General features: G+C 32.1%; 2 protein-coding genes across 2 annotated transcripts; both read right to left on the reverse strand.

Moving 5' to 3' along the window:
- Window positions 1-7698: 7698 nt before the first annotated feature.
- On the reverse strand, window positions 7699-9154 carry LOC111501927 (COMM domain-containing protein 3). The gene is made up of 3 exons (XM_023155859.2): window positions 8803-9154; window positions 8397-8671; window positions 7699-8341 (listed from the first exon to the last, which is right to left on the reverse strand). Exons 1-3 carry the CDS (start codon window positions 8930-8932, stop codon window positions 8147-8149), a joined length of 600 nt encoding a protein of 199 aa, XP_023011627.2. The 5' UTR covers window positions 8933-9154; the 3' UTR covers window positions 7699-8146.
- Window positions 9155-12780: 3626 nt separating this feature from the next.
- LOC111501926 (uncharacterized) lies at window positions 12781-18319 on the reverse strand. Its single transcript, XM_023155858.2, has 5 exons — window positions 17688-18319; window positions 17002-17636; window positions 16210-16418; window positions 14080-14278; window positions 12781-13561 (listed from the first exon to the last, which is right to left on the reverse strand). Exons 1-5 carry the CDS (start codon window positions 17974-17976, stop codon window positions 13349-13351), a joined length of 1545 nt encoding a protein of 514 aa, XP_023011626.2. The 5' UTR covers window positions 17977-18319; the 3' UTR covers window positions 12781-13348.
- Window positions 18320-22609: the final 4290 nt, after the last annotated feature.

Below are 22609 nucleotides of genomic sequence, written 5' to 3' on the forward strand. Positions count from 1 at the left end.
GAGGTATGTGAATATTCTTGTAGAGCTCTCAGGAGTTCCTCCACATTCTTTGACTGTTGTATTGTTTGCAAACATGGCGACTTTTCTAGAGGTCAAATGGTTTGGAAGATCATTTACAAAGAGTATAAAAGTCAAAAGTTCAAGAACAGACCCGTCAGGTACTCCTAAAAGAAATTCCCCTAAAAAGGAACGAGACATTCCAAAAAAGGAGTTTTCTTGCCGTTTACTTGTATACAGATAACTCTTGCACTGACAGCAGCCATCATCACCAAACGGGAGAATACCTTTCTCCATTACTTCGTTGTTTCGCGGTCAATGTCGTAGAGTCTGGACATTTGATTTGCCACATCAACCCCTCCCATTTTTTACAAAATGGCTCCGGGCTCCGGGGGGAAACTTGACCTTGGACCTGGGCGACATGGTCATTATGGCAATTATCCAACATTAAGACCTCTTTTGTGTCTCGCCATTTTACAAACATCAGTTTATCTGAGGTACATCAAAACATTGACTGTCTCCATTTCAATTTTATCTTTGATCACCGGCATATTTATTCTCGGAAAAATTCAAATTACTAGGGCTGGATATTGTAGAAATTTCAATAAATCCACGATTGAAATGACGTCCGGTGTTTCTATAGTAGATATAATAGTATTGACAACCCGCTCTTCCAAGGTTCCTTCTTGTGTTTGTTCCTCTTCACCTATGTATATGTTGAAGTCATATGTCACCAAAACATTTTGGGACGATTATTATGCTTCAGAGTGCAAGTGCCACAAATACGAGAAAAAGGGGTTTTCCTACCAAGAATTGACAGGTTCTTGCATTTTTCTCAAACATTGTTGAAGTTTCTGATGTCTCTTGTTCCATCATGTATATATTTTTAACTGAGCAAAAGCCTTAATTCTCATTAAACTGTCACCTAGGGTCTCTCATCGTTCTTTTTATTTATTGACTATTGATAGATAGTATGTTCCTTGCTTGAATGTTTGAAATCTTTCACCTTCCAGTAGTCAGGTCAAATTTGATGACATCGATAGCTATTATGTTATTCGTTTCTGTTCAATTCAAGTCTTGTCAAATGCACAGAGAATTGAAACTGTCAATTACAAAAAAAATTCAGGAAATAATAAACCAAGTTTTTTTTATTATTACTTTCTAAACAAAAGTTTTAAAAGTAGTTCTAAACTCTGATTATGAATATTTTCAGAGCATAATTATGTATGTTTTCGTTTTTCTAATGGTCTTGTACTTTCAGCATTCACATTTACTTTCAGAAAAATCCAGTATTTGAAAACCATCTCATTTTTGTATTGTTAGATTTGTCTTTTCATATAGTTTTTTATTAAAAATTTTTTTTTCTTGTACTTCCCTGATGTTATGCTATGGTGAATGCATTCTTGAAAATATCATAAGGTGAAGTCTACTACGCAAATATAGTTCTGAAATGTTTCATTATGCTTCTAAGAATTAACTGTTAACCCACCGACTTATTTGACTGAAATGGAATTCTCAAATCATTTTACTATCTGAGAAAGTTATTATTTAAATATCCTTACCAATATCCAATACACGAAAGGTGAAACGATAGAAATAATATACAAGCTCATTGGGGTGTTTGTTTATAATTTGTCTGAACAGCTCTACTATTTTGAATTGTGAATGCTTGACGTTTTCCTTGTTATCGCATATATCACCCTTTCAGTGTATATTATTACCTCCTTCAGCTATGTAAAATATAAAATCAAGAAGTCATTTTCACCGACATAAAAAAAATAGTTGGAAAATATATTGTATCACAGTGGTTAAATTGGGACTGTTTTTGTTACTGTTATAAAACATTAAAAGGTCATCAGTAATTTGTATTTTAACAGTTGGGCTGAAAAGTTCGTTGGCTAACGTAGAAAAAAAAATGTTTCTGATACATTTTGATTTTATTATTCATACAATTTTGCGATACAATTTATATAGTAAGATTTGTCTTTAGTCTCAAAATAGTCCTCAGTTTCGACGATTACCTCTTTATCGGGGCTAAATTTTTTTCCAGCGAGCATTCTCTTGAGGTCTGAAAACAGGAAAAAGTTGCTGGGGGCCAGATCTGGAGAATACGGTGGATTTGAAAACAATTTTGCCACTGTTTTCATTGATTTGTTTCACGGTGAATTGTTTTAATGAAACATAACTTTCTTTTCCTTCGAATGGGGCCGTTTTCCGGCGATTTCGTAATCAGGCTCCAATTCTGCTATGTATTAGTCGCTGTTAATGGTTTTTTTCTTTTCAAGATAGTCTATGAATATTTTACCATGCACATTCCAAAATACTGATATCATAACCTTGTCAGCCGACTGTTGCGTCTTTGCACGCTTTGGAATCGGTTCACCACGTGCAGTCCACTCTGATGGCGATCGTTTTAATAATAATAATAATAATCTTTATTTCAAAAATATGCCGACTATTACAGCTTGTACATAGACAACATAGAATGAAACAATGTCAACAAAAAAAAAAGAAAAAGACTACATATACTCATAAATATATAAATTTTATTTCTTTCTTAGATTCCTTTATGCTCCTCAAATCTTTGATTCGATTAGGCAATTTATTGTACAGTTTCATTGACATGTAATGAGGAGTTTTTTCTGTTATGGTTAATCTATGTATAGGGAGCACAAAATAATTTCTTCTTGTTCCATAGGAATGTTGATTATTATTGTTAAAGAACAGATGCCTATTTTTTAATACCAACATTGAGCATTCATAAATATAAAGAGCATATATCGTTATTATCCCATTATTCTTGAAGACATATCTACACGATTGATTATACTTCAAATTACTCATCATCCTGTTTGCTCTTTTCTGAATTACAAATACTTTATTTATATTACTATTGCTTCCCCAAAATTGGAAAAATATAAAATTTTTACCGATTCTTTGTTGAGATATTTGTGAACCACCCTTAGTCCATACAAAATTTTGCTCAATTTGTTAGCTGTATAATCAATCTGTTCCATTTCAAGAAGTCCTAGAAATTTGGTGTCTTCTGAATATTTTAGTAATGTTTTCAATATTCAAATTTTGAGTTCGTTCTATCTGTAATTGATTAGTTCTAAAAAGTATAAGATTAGTTTTGGATTCATTCAAAATTAACCTAACCTAACCTATTCCTAGTAAACCATTCTTTTGTATCATTAAACATTTCCATACCTGTTTTTACTACTTCAGGGTGTTTCACGGCCTATTAATAAATTAGTGTCATCAGCAAAGACTGTAATTGAATTATGTGTGTTTGAATGATAACAATAAATCGTTTATGTAGATAATGAATAATAAGGGACCCGCAATGCTTCCTTGGGGTATTCCTACTTTCACTGCCGCATTCTCAGATTTGTATGTTCGACCATGTTTGTTAATAGTTACTATTTGTTGACGATCTGTTAGGTAAGATTCAATCCATTTCAGTTAGTTTCCTCTTATACCATATAGTTCTAGTTTTTTTATAAGTATTTCGTGATTCAAGCAGTCAAATGCCTTTGACAGATCTAAGAGCATACCAAGTCCTAAATATTTTCTTTCCATTGAGTTTGTTATATTTTGAATAAATTGAAATATTGCACTGTTTGTTAATCTCTCTTGTAACTATCCGTAATTATTGCTAATTATATTACATTTATATAGAAAATTTGTAATGTTATTACACATAGCTAGCTCAAATAATTTAGCAAAACTTGGTAGAATATTTATAGGTCGAGAGTTTTCCATAAGTTCAGAATCCCCCTTTTTATAAATAGGTTTCACTAGGGATAGTTTCAGTCTTGAAGGGAAGACACCAAATTTCATAGAGTTATTTATGATATATGATATAATTTCACTTATGCTTCTATTACCTCTTGAGGAGATATTGGCTTTGATTCTGGTGTGAAATAATGGAGCCATGCTTAATTGTCACATATCGACGCATAAATTCGTTTTTTGTTAATAATGTTTATCAAGCTAAGCCTGATTATCATCAAGGATAGTGTAAAATTTCTACTTTGATGCACATCATTTTGCGCCATATCGAGAAAACTGATTGTGGAAACGACAAATATTTTCTAGTCTATACCTACCTAGAGTATTTGAGAAGAAATTCTAGGAACATATTAATAAGTGACTCAAAGAGATCTAAATCGTAATAAGCCATGGTTTTCAGCTCAGCTCATAAATCATTTGTACAAAAACAGTAGCACTATTATGTATTTTAGTTTTTGCTTTAATCATAAAAAATATTATTTACTGCACTGATTGAGAAATAATGACCTTCATTATTTGCTTTGATAATTTGTAATGCGAGAAAAACCATCTGTTATTAACAGATGATGTAAGTAAAAATAGTGATATATTTTTTTGATTATGTAGTTATTGAAAGTGAGATAAGAAACACATTCGTTTCAGTTTTGGTCTTTGGAATTTTCAGTAATGCAATATATTCTTGATTTTATGTTTTGTTTGTGAACAGATTGCATCCCATAAATTATGTGTGCATCATATTTATTTAGATATAATTTGAAGTGAAAAAAAATGAATTTGATATATTTATTTAATAAAAGTTGTTAAATATTCTTGGGATATATTTAATATTAATTACCTTTTACAGATAGTCCCTCTTGAAAAATGACTTTAAAAATTGTGGATGAAATATTTGATTTTCTTTTTTAGTAAAAACCCTGGTACTATTATCTACTCATTTTGGGAAGCAGTGCCCTTTATTTATAATTATTATGACATGCTTTATAATTACTATAAACCATTGAGTATTTTCATTAAAGTTTTCTGTCTCAAATTTGTAAAGGTTTGACTGCCTATTCAATAAATTTCTTTTATTAGTTAGGACTTCCATTGTCTAATGTGATATAAAATGATTTAAAATCCCTTAATGAACCAATACAATTGAAAATTAAAATGAATAGCTGAAAATAAAAATTATATTAAGCAAAAAAAGAAACCTGAAATGAAATTACAAGCAAGAAATTGAACAATTAAACAAAAAAAGGAAATAAAAACTAAAAGATTTCAAGGTGATGCCTGCGTCACTTGAAAAAGATTGTGGATACTGACAATCGAAACGTCGTGAAATAACTTGGCTTGAAATCTTTTAATTTTCATTTCCTTTTTTTTTGTTTGATTTTTCAATTTATTGCTTGTATTTCATTTTATTGTAATTTCATTTCAGGTTTTTTTTTTGCTTAATATAATTGTTATTTTCAGCTATTCATTCTAATTTTCAATTGTATTGGTTCATTCAGGGATTTAAAATCATTTTATAACATATTGATTCAGTAATGTTCAACGATTTCAATCTTATACAATGATGAATGTTCCTCAATTTGGGTTATTACAGCAAATGCAAGTTTGAACAAAATAAAGTTGAGTTTAATTCATGAGTTTTTCAAATTTACTCCGAAAAGTGTTCAAATTGATGTTTCAAATGTTGGGTTTTAATTTTTTAAGGGATTTGTTTCTGATTCACATATTGGCAACAGCGCCTATATCAAGTTGAAATAATTTATACGTACCTAGATATTCTACTTTAAAAAAGGATCATTATCTTCATAAATCAACAATTAAGGCAAAATATAAATTACAGTTCAATACCACCTTCACAAGCCACATAAACAACAGTTGTTTTGTTATTTATTTATATAGAGGAAGATAGGTTAGGTGCACAAAATGTCATATGTCACAGAATGTCTCAGAACTCGGAACATAAGTAAACATAATAGCACGCCTCTGAAATATGTCATCTTTGTTTGTCTCATACAGGTAAGAGATTCATTGTCCTTTAATAGATATAACCCATGTTGCCAAATGGTGAAATAGAAACGAATCCCTTTAAATGTTGAATGCATTATTTCATTCCTCTTTTCTAAGTATTCAAATAATTTTTTAAAGAAAAAGGTTGAAATGATAAGTTTAAAATGCGTTGTTTTAGAGCTCTTTCATGAAAACTACTTGATTTTCGTCAGGAGGAACATTCCCCATTATGTTTAGCAATGCTTTCATATCTGATGAGTGTAATCAATATACTTGTAAATAGGACTGACTGGTTGTAAATATGAGGATATGAGTTGAAATTTATAACAAAAAAACCGTTCTGGACCAAATATTCCACTCAAAAAAAAAAAGAAATATTGAAAGCATCATAAAAATAAATGGTTTTGTATTTCAAAATTTTATTTTTGTTCATTCAATAATTTCTCAATATTTCCTACCAAGAAAGTTCAGTAAGCCTAAATATTCCTTTTATTTTTAGAAAATTACATCACCTAATATAGTTGGATACTAATAAAAAGCTGTCTTGAAATTGAATTGCCTCAATGCAGTTCAACATTAATAGTTTTATTTACATTTCTATATTATATATAGCAAGCGCCAAACGTGATGGCGACGTACGCGCAGGTATAGATTCTCTCAACTAAATTACCATTGGATTACAGTAAGCCCCTTGCCGGCCACTGTCGTACCTATAACTATGTATTTTCATAATTTATTTAGTACTATAGGTAGTAGTACAGTTCATTAAAATTTTTTGTTAGGCGATAACGTTTTTTCAGAAGCAACACAAATTATTATGACAATGCCAAACGACAACAACATTGTAGGACAAGTAATGTTACGCCTCTGAACAGAGCATATATCTTGCAAGATCTGTAGTGGGGGTTATATTTAAAATGAGTTTGTGTGGGGCAGGCTGGCCATCACGTTTGGCGCTTGCTGTAGTTACTGTTGTAAATTATCCCCTGAGAAAAATAACCCGGCCGCTGCTGGTCTTGGTCAATCAACTATGACTTGGCCAAACGTAACGTTACTATCGGTTAATGAAATATTTTTTGTAATATAAAATTTCGTTACATTACAGGGTAATTTTTATAAACATGTGCATTGAATAAACTGTTTTCACCAGATTTTTGTTATTTTTAATTACTGGAATACAAAAAATACCATATTTTATGATCATTATGTTTATATCGGTAATACACTATATGTAATTCATCTTTTTGTTTTTAGTTTAGAAATTCGCGTTTACTGTGAAAAAGTTATGAATTATTTTTATATGGCTTTTTGATGTCAACGGTGTGATCATTAGGATAGCATTTTATGAAATTCAGATGAATCGATCTGAAACAATACCAATAAATTCTTGAAAAATAAAAATATTTGCTCCATTCAAACAGAGAAGTAAAAATGTATTTTGAGATTTTGGCACATAGCTGCTCTATGTGAACTGACCATTCAGTGAGTCATCAATTATAATTCCCAGCAAACTAACGCTGTCACCATTGTTTAGGGACCTATTAGATGCTCCAGATGCTTATTAGATGCTCTAGGATCAGGTGAAAATACATTACCCCTTACCTCTCATGAATTAATTTGGAAAAACTTTCTCAGGAAGTTTATTCCACATGAATGCAGTGAAGTTTAAATTATACTAAGTTGAACCTCAAAATGATGAGCAGCTTTTGGTGTAATCAAATGTGCCAAGTAACTTGAATTGAACTGACTTATTGGCTCTAGATTTATTTTTATGGGTAATTTAAAATCAATTGTTCCTAAAATACAGCCTTGAGATTTGGAAGATTAGAAGAAAATAATCACAGTGCTTGTAGAGAACTTCAGGCAGAAGTTTTAAAAGTTAGAGGAATTATAGAGCAGACTTCATCACATTTCGAACATTTAATAAGACAAGTTAGTTTTCATTAATGTTTTATGTTGTATTGCAAAACACTTGATACTTGAGTACCTTCATGGTTTTACTTGATTTTTCCCAAAGTACTAGAAAGAAAGGTCAAGTATTTGGTATTTTGAAAAGTTAGCTGAACGACCTTTGAAATGAAGTATAACCCAAGCACCCATTTAAGATTTTAGGGGTTGTGTTAGCCTCTGCTAGGATGTAATTTTATTGAAAACCAGCCTATAAAATGACCCCTTCAAAAATAAATTTGACCCTTTTTGCATGTTTTTTGATTTTTATAGAGGCCGAAATATAGAGGGTAGTACCAATTTGAAATTGTAGATACTGTATAGGTACAAGTATTTTTTTTCCAGGGCATGAATTTTCAGCAATATTCATATTTCCTTGTTGAATACATTTTCCATTTGAAATATGTCAAAGTAGTCGCTGAGTAACAGAACTACAATGTCTTACTGCATCTTTCAGTTTGTATACTAGATCTTGCAGCTCTTGGGAAGTACAATTGAACATGATATTTTCTAATTTCTTGTGTTGGGATTCTGTGTCAAACTTCTCTGATATTAAATTGATTCTGAATATAGGACCTTCTGAAGAATCCATTGTATTTGACTAAAACAAAGGTTTTATTGATTAGCTGGACTACATGTGAATTTTTATATTTTACCTTCACAATATAGTCGATTTTCCATTTAACATCAGTCACATGAGGCAGAGCTCCAGTTATATTCAGTAATGATGTTTCTAAGGCTAGCTTGTTTTTGTCAAAATATTCAGTGAATAAGTTAGATTTCTTTAAAGGTAATCCACAATCTGTATTTAGAAAACGAAGAATGTCTTCTGTGGATGATCTTCGTCTGGCAAATTCTGCGGAAACACAAAGCAGAGCAGCATAAAATTCCTTTAGGACATCAGGTTTGGACTGACAAAGGCCCATAATACCTGAAATGCAGCAAATTACCAACTATCAATAATTTCCATACTTTATGTACATATTGTACATCAAAAATGATAATTTTAATTGTAAATATCTGATGGCACTTTGGTCGTTTTCATATAAAGGCCATACTCACTATGAATTTCTTCCTTTCCAGTCAATATTGCAAAACAGTTTTCCAGCATTTTTTTGAAAACTTCATCACTTATTACACTTGAGTTTTGAGCAAGTCCAATAGATGTTTTACAAGAATCCTCAAAATTCATTTTTTTTTATCAAGCAAGGTGAAGCAATGTAAGATAATTTAAAAAAAAATCAAATCTAGCTTATATTTTGAATAAGTATATCCTGACTCCTAACCCAAAAATTCAAAGTTAATTATATGGCGACCTCTATCGAAAATATTGGAATTATAACAGTCTAAATACTCTAAATCTCTCTCTCTCTCTTTAGGCTATCTTGACTTTTGCTTCCGTACGGCGCATTTAGCCATACACAGTCTAATACTCAGAGTAATAAAAAATACTAAATATCATTTTATTACTCTGAGGTCTAAGAAATAGCCAAAAATTTTCAAGAAGACACGAACGCCATACCCATCAGTTGTCATCAGTGTTTCCAACAAGGCGCAAAAATTGTGCTTTCTGGTTTGCGGATTTTGACACATTTTACACTCTGCCACTTTGCTTTAACAAATCAGTCTCGCATTTCATCAAATAGTGTGGCAGGCCTATTTCAGTTTGATGTATTTCAGTCATTTTCAAAAGCAGAGATTTGATTTTTGATACAGGCGTAGACCTTCATGGGACGCACTTTTCGCAATACTTAGTCCGAGCATATTATAAATATCCTGGCTCGAGCACCGTATGACTTGAGCCCCAGATGATTAGCTCGTTACATAGCAGAGTAAAAAAAAACCTCATAATATACTGTTATTAGTGCTTCAAGATCAACTTTCTTTGGAACTCTCATGGCGTATGTTACCGATGATAGTTTAATGCAAAGTATGTCTATCTGACTAGTCCAACTTAGTGTCATCAATGTATATGCCTAGAAACTTCACTGAAGTTGCAAGGGATTTTTTGATTGTCCATAATTATGTTTCGTGGTGTTTCTATACCGTTATTGATTTTGAACATGATACAATTTGTTATTCCATCGTTCTCTGGAAAATAATCTTTGGATTGTTCTATTATTTTAATACTCTTTTTTATATTAGATAGGTTCGCACATGTTAATAGATAATTGATATCATCAGCACAGTTGATCATGTAAGCAGTGTTTGTGTCTGCTATAACTTCATTAATATCTTTGATAAATATAATGAACATTATTGGACCGAGAATGCTACCCAGTGGGATTCCCATAGACACACTCAAAAGTATCCAATCTTACCGTATTTTCTTTTTGATTGAATTCTACTATATGTTTTCGGTTTTTCAAATATGAATTGAACCTGTCGTGAAGTTTTCCATGAATTCCATATTTATAAAGTTTCCATAATAAAATGTCATGATCTATGCAATGAAAATTTCACAGCATAGGTCTCTCTCGTATACTGTTTCTAGGACGTCGTTGCTGAAGTACATCAAAGCAGTTGGTAATTAGAAAAAGTTTTGAAGTTCGTAAAGAATTTTACAAATCGATTGACCATCGCTATCTCAAAAAATTTTGATATACATAGAAGATTGATTGGTCTGAAGTTAAAAATGCTCTACTTATCCCTTGAAGTAGTTTCACTATGGCTATCTTCAATTCATCTGGAAAAACTCCACCAAAACATCACCAATATCCCTTCTGGAAACTACTGAATGTTAAAATAAAAATATTAATGAATGTATTACTCTTAGTAAACTCTTTACTTGTTTCAAGATTTATTTTTAAGCTCTTTTAGAACTAAGCTCATACAATGTACTAATTTTGTCTTACAGGATATTAAAATTACTTACAATATATTGGTGACTTACACACACTTTATAAAGACACAAAATGTTAAGATATACTCATTAAATATAAGCAAGACAGAAGGCATACAGGAAATATCTATCGGAGTACAAAAAGGCACAAAACGACACCAGAATTTCAACTTCAAAAAATAAATCCAAGACTATTTGGAGTATATTCAATCAAGCCAACAATAAAACCAAAATCAAACTATAATGAATTGTTTTGAAATAGCAAACACTTTCAATAACTTTTACACTCAATGCGGAAATATACAAAATGTTCATGAAACTGTGTCTCATGCATACAACACAATGTTCCTCAAACCAGTTAGCTGAATAGAAATCTTTAACATAATAAATGAAACAATATTTTAAATGCTCAACAATTTGGTTTCAGGAAAGGTATGTCTACTGAACTAGCAATTTTCAATTCAATTAAACATATCACTGAAAGTGTGGATAGGGGACACTCTTTGGTAGGCTTGTACTTTGATCTCTCAAAAGCTTTTGACACAGTAAGCCTTAAAAAACTTTTGAACAAACTAGAAGGTTACGGTATTAAGGGTGTAAGTCATAAGCTCATTGAGTCTTATCTATCAGATCGTTCGCAAGTTGTTGCTATCATAAATGAACATGACGAATACCTGTCTAGCAAAGCTAATATCATTCAAAGGGTGCCCCAAGGGTCAATTCTTGGACCCCTTCTCTTCTTATTATATGTGAATGATGCATTGAAACTTGGTAGTATATATCAGTCTTCTGAAGACACATCGGTTGTTGTTATAGGAAATAATATGTTGGAGCTCTCAACAAAAGGTTCAACTGTCGCACAAAGCATGTGGTGTGAAGGAAACACGCTTAAGTTGAATGTTGGAAAAACGGGACTAATAACATTCAGTAAAAGAAATAACTTTGAAGAATCCCCACTTGTGAAACTTAACTGCAAATCGATTCCAATATCAGATCATATAAAATTCCTGGGCGTTATACTAGATCCAACCCTCAGCTGGGATTCACACATAAACATCTTGAATAGTAGGCTGAACTCCATCTGTGGAGTTATATGATATCTACGGGGCAAGTATCAGTCAGATGTTTGCGAACATATTACTATGCTCATGTTCAGTCAATTATTTCCTATGGAATTATATTTTGGGGCTCTTCATCAAGCTCACAAAGAATATTCATAACACAAAAGAAAATTATGAGATGTATACTAGGATTGAGTCGTAATACTTCATGTAGGACATACTTTTCTGAACTAGACACCTTGACAGTGCCTTCACTGTATTTCCTGGGCCTTGTCAACTATGTAAAGAAATATCCCCATCTGTTTCCTACAAATGCTGATCAATATTCTACTAATATGAACCCCCACGCTAGACATCGAAATGAGCTATCTGTCCCTTACCATAAATAAACTTATGAGAAAGGCACACACTACCAAGCAAAGCATACACCTCAATACCCAAAGTACTGAACGATATCAAGGGCCTGAAGAGGTTCAGGAGTTCTGTCATAAGTTACTTGAAGCAGAAACGCTATTATTCTTTTAATTGTTGGATGTAATAAAGTGTATTAGTTTTAGATACTCTTTCAATTGTGTTTCTCAGATTTTTAAATTCAGCTGTATACTTACATTCTTGTCTTTGTATTAGAATACTGTTAACATTTTAAGATTTGTACTATACCTCAATATGTTGTTGTGGAATTGGCCGCGGTGGTAGTGCGCCCGACTCACGATCGGAAGGTCGTGGGCTCGATTCCCGCTTCGACCAGATATTTTTCTCGACAGAATTTATTTGTTTGAAGCTGGGATGATTCTGCAACCGTATTATGAATCACACGTTAAAAGGTAAGACCTCGTTAGTCCTAAGCTCACACAAGTTTCTCAACTTCTGTGAGAGTTGTCGTTCGTATGGAACTGTCGTATGACAGCTGATTTTCATCCCCCCCGATTTATAGACATAAATACATTTTAACTTGCTTTTTTAAACCTGTACCTGACGTTTGCCGTGTCCTATGAAGATCGTTTTGCAATAAAAATATTATTATTATCATTATTAAAGTTATTATTTACTTCTGCTTCTGCTCTTTTGCCTTATTAGCAACGTCCAGGATGCAAGTATCTTTTAGTGTGTGTACACAAATGGAAGTGAAAAACCAAGTAGAAAAAATGTTCAATATGTATTTTCAATACTGTAAAATGAAATTATTACAAAACTGTGTATAACTTGACTAAACCTATGATACTACAACTTAATAAGTTTAACAGAATGAAAGGCAAAAGTTTTTCAAGAAGGAAACTCGACAATCTTTCAGTTACTACATTTCATTCATAAAAAATGTTTCCAGAGAAACAATAGTTCCGGAGAAAGTAGCACTCATACAAAAAATATTCCCTCCATTTCTTTCTGAGTAAAATTGCCATCGAATAGGAATATTCTCATTGAAATTCCTAGTATCCTCATCGAAAAATAAATAATAATAGTAAAACAGTTACTGGGGGTAGTACAGCAAGTTCGAACACATTCTCTGAAAAGAAAATTGTTGTCATGTCTTGCTTGACCAGTTACAACGTAAGGAATGATGTAAATATCACAATTATTACATGTTTTGAAACAATATTGTCGACTGATTATAAAAACACTGTACAATGAATAAGAAAACATATTCATGAAATTTTAAAACTGTATAACCAGTTCTTCATCAAAAGGAGCTTTCGCTGTTAAAAAATCAACGAGTCAACCTTTTCAGGTTTCTCTTGCTCTGTTTCGAACCCACAGAATGAAGTTTAACTTTCGGTGGACTAGATGGTTCCATGATATCATAGGACTTGTTGGTATCTTCTGAGGGAAGCACAGAAAGAAGTGATGTTCGTCGTTGACATTTCTGGGGAGGCGCTACCACTCTTGTGTTATTGTTAGACGAGAGCACCTTATTTTTTACCTGAAAAAGAAAATCTTGACATTATTATTTGTTAGATGCAGTATTGTGGTGCACTATTTCTAGTCTGAGTCTATGAAAAAAAGCCATCAAACTCAGTCGTTTCTTCAACCTTCATGAACTTTTCAATGCGAATCAATTTGGCTTAAATGCAATATGCAGTTGAAGAAAAAAAAAGTGCTTTTTCCATCAAGAGGGGGCACCGTATCACAAAGCAATGAAAACGATGGCAAAATGGAATGAATTGGGCTTCAAACTGCTTCCGTATCCATCGTATTCTCCAGCAGCAGACCTCAAGAAAATGCTTGCTGGAAAGAAATTTAGCGGCAATGAAGAGGTATATGCTGAAACTGAGGTCTATTTTAAGACTAAAGACAAATTATACTATAAAAATGGTATAGAAAAATTATATGACCGCTATAATCCTTGTATCGCCCTCAAAGACAACTATTTTGAATAACACATGACTGTTTATTCTAGATGTTACCAACTTGTTCTTTGTGATATTTATTTTTACTTACATCGGATGATAGCATAAAAGATTTGGACAAATTCCTCTTCACTGCAAGCTTTGGAGTTGACATTTGCCGATCTGATATGAGCCCAGAAAAATCGCATTTGGAAGATAAATTGAGGTTTAATGAAGACGAGAAGAATGTTGAATATTCCGTCATATAATCACTAGTAACAGATGAGTTGCTGAGGTCACCTAGTTGATTCCTGAAAAAAAGGTATTTGAAAGACATTCGAATTTAAGTGAATGTATTTTTCGAAAAAAAAATTCAAATTATTTTTTTATATTTTAATTGAAACATGAACTAGATGTAAAAGATAATTATGAACATATGTGCACGTTTTTTCACCCTATTTGTTGAGGGAATAGTTAGGTTTATCATATTCATTATATCTCATGATCCATTACAAAACCCTATCAATTATTGAAATTGTGGAAGGCGAGTGCAAAAGTGTACAATTTATTATCATCATTATTTATGTGATACAAAATTACTTAGTGGGTAATAATAATAATAATAATATGCTTTATTATCATAAGACATAATCTTGTAGACAAAGCTTGGGTAGTACATACTTTAAAAAATGCAATACATACCAACTGAAATTAAAATAAAAATATAAATGGTGCATGGGTACAAACTATGTTGAAATGGAGGATATAAAAGATATGTATATATAAAAGAGTAAAAGTCAAGTTTATAAAAGAGTAGACATAAAAAGTAACAACTTAAGTGCTACTTAATAAGTAAAGATAAAAAAATATTCATCCAAAGTATAATAGATTCTATCAGATAGAAATTGTTTGACTAACTTCCTGAATTGGAAGTCATTTATATTGGCAGAGATCTTATGTTCATAGGCAAATGATTGTACATTTTCCACCGTTGTAAAATATGGAGTCTCTGGTAATGTTTTTAGTTGGCACAGTGAGTTTCAGAGTGTGTCTGCAGTTTTGGGTGTTATAATGGGAAGAGGATGCAGCAAAATTTAATATATGCTTATTTATTATACACACAGATTCCAGTATAAATAATGCAGTTACCGTTAGAATATTATGTTTTTTGATAGTTCTACAGGAGTCTCTTGGTTTAAGGTTTCCTATATGCCTTATTACCCAGTTTCTGTAAAATTAGTAGACTTTTGAATAAATTTCAAAAACTAGACCTCAACGATTTGATCTCCACAAACTTATTTGTGGAGTTTTTGAAATTACTGTGGATCTTCATCAAGTAACGGCCGAATCAATCAGAAAACTTTTGAATAAAGCCGTACTGCGTGCATGATCATTATTTCCAACTTGAATCAATAAATTCAAATTTGTATGCATTAATCAAACATAGTTTTCAAATTCAAAATTAAATATGATAATAATTATGAGATTTTTCAAAGCTTGCTACGTAATATACTTTTTTCACCCTAATATACAAAAGAGAAAGGACTCTTTGGCATAGGAAGTATGAAGTTTATGAGTAAATTGAGTGATGAATGCATTCAGGTACATGAAATTATAAAATTTACAGATTATAATGCTCATTGTAATTTAATAAAGTTGTCAGGACAAGTGTATGTATCTTAGTTGGTTGTTAGGTTACTATTTTTTATTGTTAGTTACAATGCTCATTGTAATTTAATAAAGTTGTCAGGACAAGTGTATGTATCTTAGTTGGTTGTTAGGTTACTATTTTTTATTGTTAGTTACTGATGGAAAAGTAGGACATAACATCGGAAAGTAGGACCTTTTTCTACTGAATAGTAAGTAGGTAGGAGTAGATCTGAAGTGAGTATGAGTGTTTGAGAATATTTATGAATAATAAAGTTAAAAAAAGCATATGGCATCAAGAGTCTGATATTTATATTAATAATAATACTTTATTTCCATAAAGACAATGCGAAGTTGCGTAGGAAACTATCAAAACAATAAAATAAAGATACTAAGAATTAGATACATTAAATCACAGCATTTATAGCCGAATAGAAAATAGAACATGAAAGTAGCAACTAATATACAAAAGCAACTGGTGGCACTTATTAAAGTGACATATAAATATCTTGCTTGTGTTATTCTCTGAGTTATTAGAACCCGCAATTATGTATTTTTAAGTTATCTATATAGGATGACCCTGTAAAAAGAATACCTTGGTTTTGTTGGGTCCATAATTTGAGCATTGTTGCACTTGTCTCTAAAATCTTTCGGGTTGTTTGAAAAACTGTTGCACTTCTTACAGAATATATAGCCACATCTGTTGATATTTTGACACTGACCAATGGAATTTTCCACAACAGAAGCCTTATTGCATCTAGGACATTTGGTGAGAGACTGGTTTTTGTTGAGTTCACAAGCAATCTGAAAATGAGGAATATTTTCACAAAAATCAATGATTGTTTCAAATTGTGGATGGACTGATACATTACTTGATACAAAATTATTAACATGATCCATGATTGAATTATACAATTTTCACACAGTAGCTTCTTCGGTAGAAATGAATATTACACACTGTGCTACAGTTCTTATTTACAACAATAATTGGTAGCTAACTCATGTAGTTATTACTGCACCAATAGCACTGATAAAGCAGTGATATTAAAAATATTGTTTTACAACAACCAGTTAATATGTATATTTAACATTCTACATATTATATTATTATTCATTCATTATTTATAACAATCTGTTGAAAACTGTTTTTCGGTTAACTAGCTGTCAGTCGCCTACAAATGATAACCCTTAGAATTGATCAACTGACCGTAGGGCTCAATCCATCATTCAACATACAGGTTGATTGTACGAGTAGAACGAAACATTCACGCTAACCTAACCGGTTACCGTCCCACCTAATACTGTACAATACAAAATTATTTTTTTAATGTAAAAATAATCCTATATAATCTTCAAATAGTGTACATGTGATGAACGAAAAACTCACTTTATAAAAATATACAAAGTTCTTGGAATTTGGACTAGGCTCCTTAAGGGAGTCAATAATTTGCTCTGGTGAAGATGGTGGTGTTATCCTATAATTTTCCTTATGATTGTGATGAACCCGCAAATACCCCATATATCTATTGGAGGCTTTGGGATCCAATAGAATAGCATCCTTCAAGCTTCTAGAAACTTGTCCCAACCTATAGAGATCTCCGTTAGAGAGCTCCCTTAGAATCCGTTCCATTATAATGTTATTTGTAACGATTTTCCTGAATAATTCCTTTTTTGGTAGAGAGAAAAGGCACTTTTTTGCAGGAGTGATGCTCTTGTCCAAACAAGTTTTGAATTTTTGTGGTGTGAGAGTTTTTTTAAAATCCAGTGGTGGTATATTAGGATACAGTATATCATAGGCATCTTTATTGAGGGGTGATTGTGTGTGAACATTGATTTGAGAGAAATTCTTGACAATGCTGTTAGTATTTGCCTTGTGTGGGACAGTTTTGACTAATAATTTTTCGGGGGTATTAGGGGCAGACCAGAATTTCCTGACACCATCACTGCTTTTGAATATCTTCTTCAAGGGCAATAATTTTTCCTCGTTATTTTCCAATTGTTCATGCTCCAAGTTTTCGAGTCCTAAAAATAATCTTTTATAATGATTTATATACCTGAATTGATTCAAAGTACCTTCTTGACAAATAGTACTTATATCATTTTGCAGATGAAAGTTTTGCAAATTGTTCATCAGAGAATCATTCAAGGTACTAGAAAATTGGGGAGAAGGTGGACATGACTCCAGAACTTCTGATAATTTTCTCACGTCACAGTTATACAAACAGGATGCTTTTCTCTTTCTCGAAATAGTAGATTCATTTTCTGATTTTGAATTCGGTGTGCTTTCAAATACCAAATGAGATGTATCAAAGTAGCATCCTGAATCTCCCGACTTGGTACATGACTGTGGGGTACTGTTCATCTTGAAATATCAAAAAAATTATTGACGATAACGTTTTATGACAATTGCGGAAAATAAGACTTCAATCAGAAAATGAGAAGTTATTAGAAAAAATCATAAAGGTCATAAACAATCACTAAAATGGCGCCAGTTCATTGAGGCAGCTGCAACACAAAACACTGATTCCAAAAATCTTCATTAGAACATTATGAGACAATGAAACATATGAGAACCACACGACTTAAATTAAATAAAATTTCGTAGTAAATTCTTCATTAGCAGATATTTCTTATATCCAAATCCAAAATAAAATAAAAAACAATTCGATTTGACATAACATTCACTGACTGAAGTTTCAGCTGTGTTGCCAGATATACGATTCTTTGACAGTTGCCAGTCTGTCTCAATTATATGAAACTGCCAATAGTTATGTGAATGGCAGAATTATAAACGGAATCAAATTCGACATGAGACGAATGCGTTTCTCAAGGTACGAAAGATTGGCCTGAATGATGCTCCCAAGCAAAAATAAAAGTGCCGTATTTTTTCTATTCAAGCAGGATTGAATCAGTAACATGCACAATATGGAACAAGATCAACTATATTTGGTTGCGCATGATCTATTCATTAGTTCCTGACACACATAAAAAAACTGTTTTTTGGTACACCATTTACATTCGTTTGTGTTGAGTGCAAGAACAAACATCTTTCTTCGGCTAGTTGAACTGTAGCTTTTGACATAGCTTAGTAGTGTGTGATGTAGAATAAGTGACATAGAATAATTATGAGGCGTTTTCGGGCGCTCACGTATTCAAAAAGTTTTCGTCTGTGATTCAAAAACATTCATTCTGTCGTTGAAACGATGACGTCACATCAACTATGATTTGAAACGTATTCATGATAATTCAGAACTAGCGTGAGGCACCGTATAGAAGTGTTTACTTCTATACGGTGCGTGAGGTTGATTTTGAAACGCAATTTGACGTTACGTTACATCAATACAAAATAAAGCTGAGAAATTATCACTAGCACAAATCCGATTCTAAATGATGTTAGAGAAAATCGAAAAGTTTGTTTTTATTATTAAATTTGACATTTGACACAAATTGAATCGTTCCATTCTGGCGAATCTTATTATTAATGACGTCACTACGAATCGTTTTCTGATTGGTGTCAATACAAATTTTCAATTGACGGGAAAAATCCATCTGAATATTTTAATAATTGAATAGAACTAGCCGATATTTGATGAAAAACCATATTATAACTCATTAGTACAGTTTATAGTGAAAAATTATATAATAAACTGTATTGATGAGTTTGATTATTGTAAGGTTTTTTGATGATGACTGTCAGAATAGATTATAACAAATATGATGCCAAATGTTGGTAGTTTTCTGGTTGGTGGATATAGTGAAATTATAGGCGGGAACCGACTGAATTGTTGAAATATATTTAATTTTTTTGGGAAAAAAGGCATTTGCTTCTCTATATTCATAAAAAAATGATAAATACGGAAAACAAAGAACACGTGTTTCACTATACAATGGCTTCGTTAGGCATGTTCATGCTGCAACATGACCACACCATGAAGAGGTCGTTTTTCTTTTTGAATTTTCAGCAGTTCTTAATATTTATAGGTCAGTAGTTGGTACTATGCTTGGATACATAATTTTGAAATTCTATAAGAATTTCATACGTCTCACGTTGAATTGATAATTTCGTACTTGTTTATGATCTGCATCAGAATATTGAATGAAATTTGAATTCTCCCTGTTTGTGTTTGATTTACTGCCAAATTTCATTATTGTAGGTAACAATTTTTCATTATTTCACAAAGTTAACTGTTGGACTGTTTTGTTTTTCAATAGTAAAACTAAATATACTTTGATTTTTCTTAATCACAATGGAGTCAAGATTTACAGTAGAAGACTTAAATATTGAACATATGCTATTGATGATATCTCTCTTTATTTGTTAAGGACGGGGTATGATTTCCTTGAATTTTCTTTGTATTTACCTTTTATTCAGTGGATATGCCAACAATTTCAAATAATATGACGTATCATGGAGATAATATCAATTTTTGCGACATAATGTGTTCGATAAGTGTAGAATAGAGTCTTTCGATCATCCCTTTAGATTTGTGGGCAATGGGGTGGATAAATGGTCTCAAATCAAATTTTGTGTAGTTTTGAAAGCTCAGTGTTTTTCTATTCACTGCCGTTGTTTACTATGATTTAATTGAACACTCTGTGATGAAAACAAATTGTATTAGATTGTCCAAGAAGTTCTGTTCACAGAAAACGAGTCTATTTTAATTGAGAATTTTGTTTTATCGATACTGTAACTATCCAAATATTCCAAGTGAATGATTTCAAAATATTTAGTTTCGGATTTGAATGAAACTTTTTAATGTTAATTTACGATTCTGTACCAGATGTCATATTCTTTGAACTTTTGTTGTTCGAGCTGATTAAATGGCCTAATTAGGCAACTTATTTACCCAAACTTTAGGTTTGTCTAGCTCTATTTTGAAGTTAAATTGTTATACTCTCTGTAAAATAGTTGAGAAATATATCATCGAGAATTACCAAATAAGACGTAGTTCTGAACTTACGTCCCTATTACTTCTCATTTCCTCTCATACAGCTGAATATTGACATTAGTTTAGTTACCTCTTATTGCTGAAAATGAAACCAGATATGAAGAGATCTGGAATATACTGATCGATAGAGAATTTTGAACTCTATACATTGATGCTGTTCATTTTTTCCAAATTTTAATTACTACATAATGTCGAATTCAAATCGAACCAAAGCACTGTCAAACAGCCCGAAAAATTAACCAGGTAATTGGCAATGATGTTGTTAATGAACACACTGTTCCACGTTGATTTGCAAAATTACGTTTCAGAGATTTTAGAATATGCTTTTCTTAATAGAGAACTTCTCACAGAAATTTAAAATTGTAAGCAAACAACAACATGGGAGCCGCCCTGGCATGCCTACCAACACGGCTGTACAGTCTTTTCATTCAGAAATACTGAAATTCACTGAGGCCGGCGAGTGCCCGATGGGTATTTTTTATAATCTTAGTCAGGCGTTCGACTGTGTCGCTCATACAAAGCTACTAGATAAACTGCATTCTTACGGGTTGACTTCTGTTTCTCTAGATCGGGTAGCATCATTTTTGAGAAATCGTGTGCAATATGTGAGCATAAAGTATAAAAATCAAAGTAGAAAATGTACATCTTCAAACTCAGAAGTCAATGTAGGTGTCCCGCAAGGCTCTATTTTAGGGCCTATACTATTTCATCTCTACATCAATGAAATCGTACAATATTTCCTAGGATACAATTTACATTATATGCTGATGATATATCATTGATTATTTTTAACAAATCTAACAACATCTTACAAAATGAATGCGAATCTATATTAGTGTTTGATGAAGAGATTCAGGTCAAATAAATTATCATCCAATCCAGACAAAACAACTATCATAAAATTTCAGACAGCCCAATAACACAGTGAGGACTTCAAAATTGAACTATCTAGTCAAGAAATTGTAACCAGTGATACTGTGAAATTCCTAGGTATTAAACTAGACAAAAATTTTAAGTTCAAAACACATAGTGAATCATTAATATATAACCTTAATTCATTCTATTACTTGATCTATAATATGAAAACTATTCTAACTCATGAACAGTTAATGAACTTCCACCATGCACAGGCGGAATCTCGTTTGAGATTCATTTCTGGGGCAACTCCATACATTCTAGGAACACATTCATTACACAAAAAAGAACCGTAAGGTACTTAGCAGGAAAATCAAGACAACACTCTTGCAGAGATTTTTTCAAAAAACTGAACATTTTAACTATGACTGGATTATTTATTTTTGAGATGTGTTTATTTGTCTATAGAAATAGGAAAGGAATCCCGAAGAATTATAACACACACAACATTAATACAAGATAAAAGAACCACTTGCGTATACCTTTTGCCAGATTAAATATTACCGGTTCTTCGTCAAACTGTATTGGGCCAAGGCTATTCAACAAATTACCTGAGTCAGTAGAAAATTGTACTGGGAAAATAGAAGTCAAAAAAGAACTCGAAGTATTTTTATTGCACAAAAGTTTTTTATACCGTGACCGAATTTTTGTGCACGTAATTTATTTATTTGTAAGATACACCCATTAGTTTTTATGTTTTATAGGTGTATAGTATCTATGACTATCCCTATACCATGTATGTTGTCAATTATGGGAAATAAATGATTGATCATGTTAGGAATTGACCGTGTTAGGAATCACACGTTAAAAGGTAAGACCTCGTTAGTCCTTAGCTCGAACAAGTTTCTCAACTTCTAAGAGTTATCGTTCGTATGGGGGCGACAGCTGATAAACGGAAAAATACATTTAAAACAGATTGATTCGAAGATGAGCTCAGAAGTGGTCGACCTACGGTAATTCAGGACGAGGATTTGGGGATCCTAGTGGAGACTGAGTCATTACAAACAGTGCGTGGGATAGCGGAAGAACTGGGCGTCGGCTCCCGTGCGGTTTTTTATGGTTTAAACTGTATTCGAAAGGTCAATAAGCTCGAAAAGTGGGTTCCCTACGATTTGAACAATCAACAGAAAT

Source organism: Leptinotarsa decemlineata, unplaced genomic scaffold (assembly GCF_025532065.1).
Source record: "Leptinotarsa decemlineata unplaced genomic scaffold, Ldec_3_MD MMD2_tig00000505_RagTag_RagTag, whole genome shotgun sequence".
NCBI classification, from domain to species: Eukaryota; Metazoa; Arthropoda; class Insecta; order Coleoptera; family Chrysomelidae; genus Leptinotarsa; species Leptinotarsa decemlineata.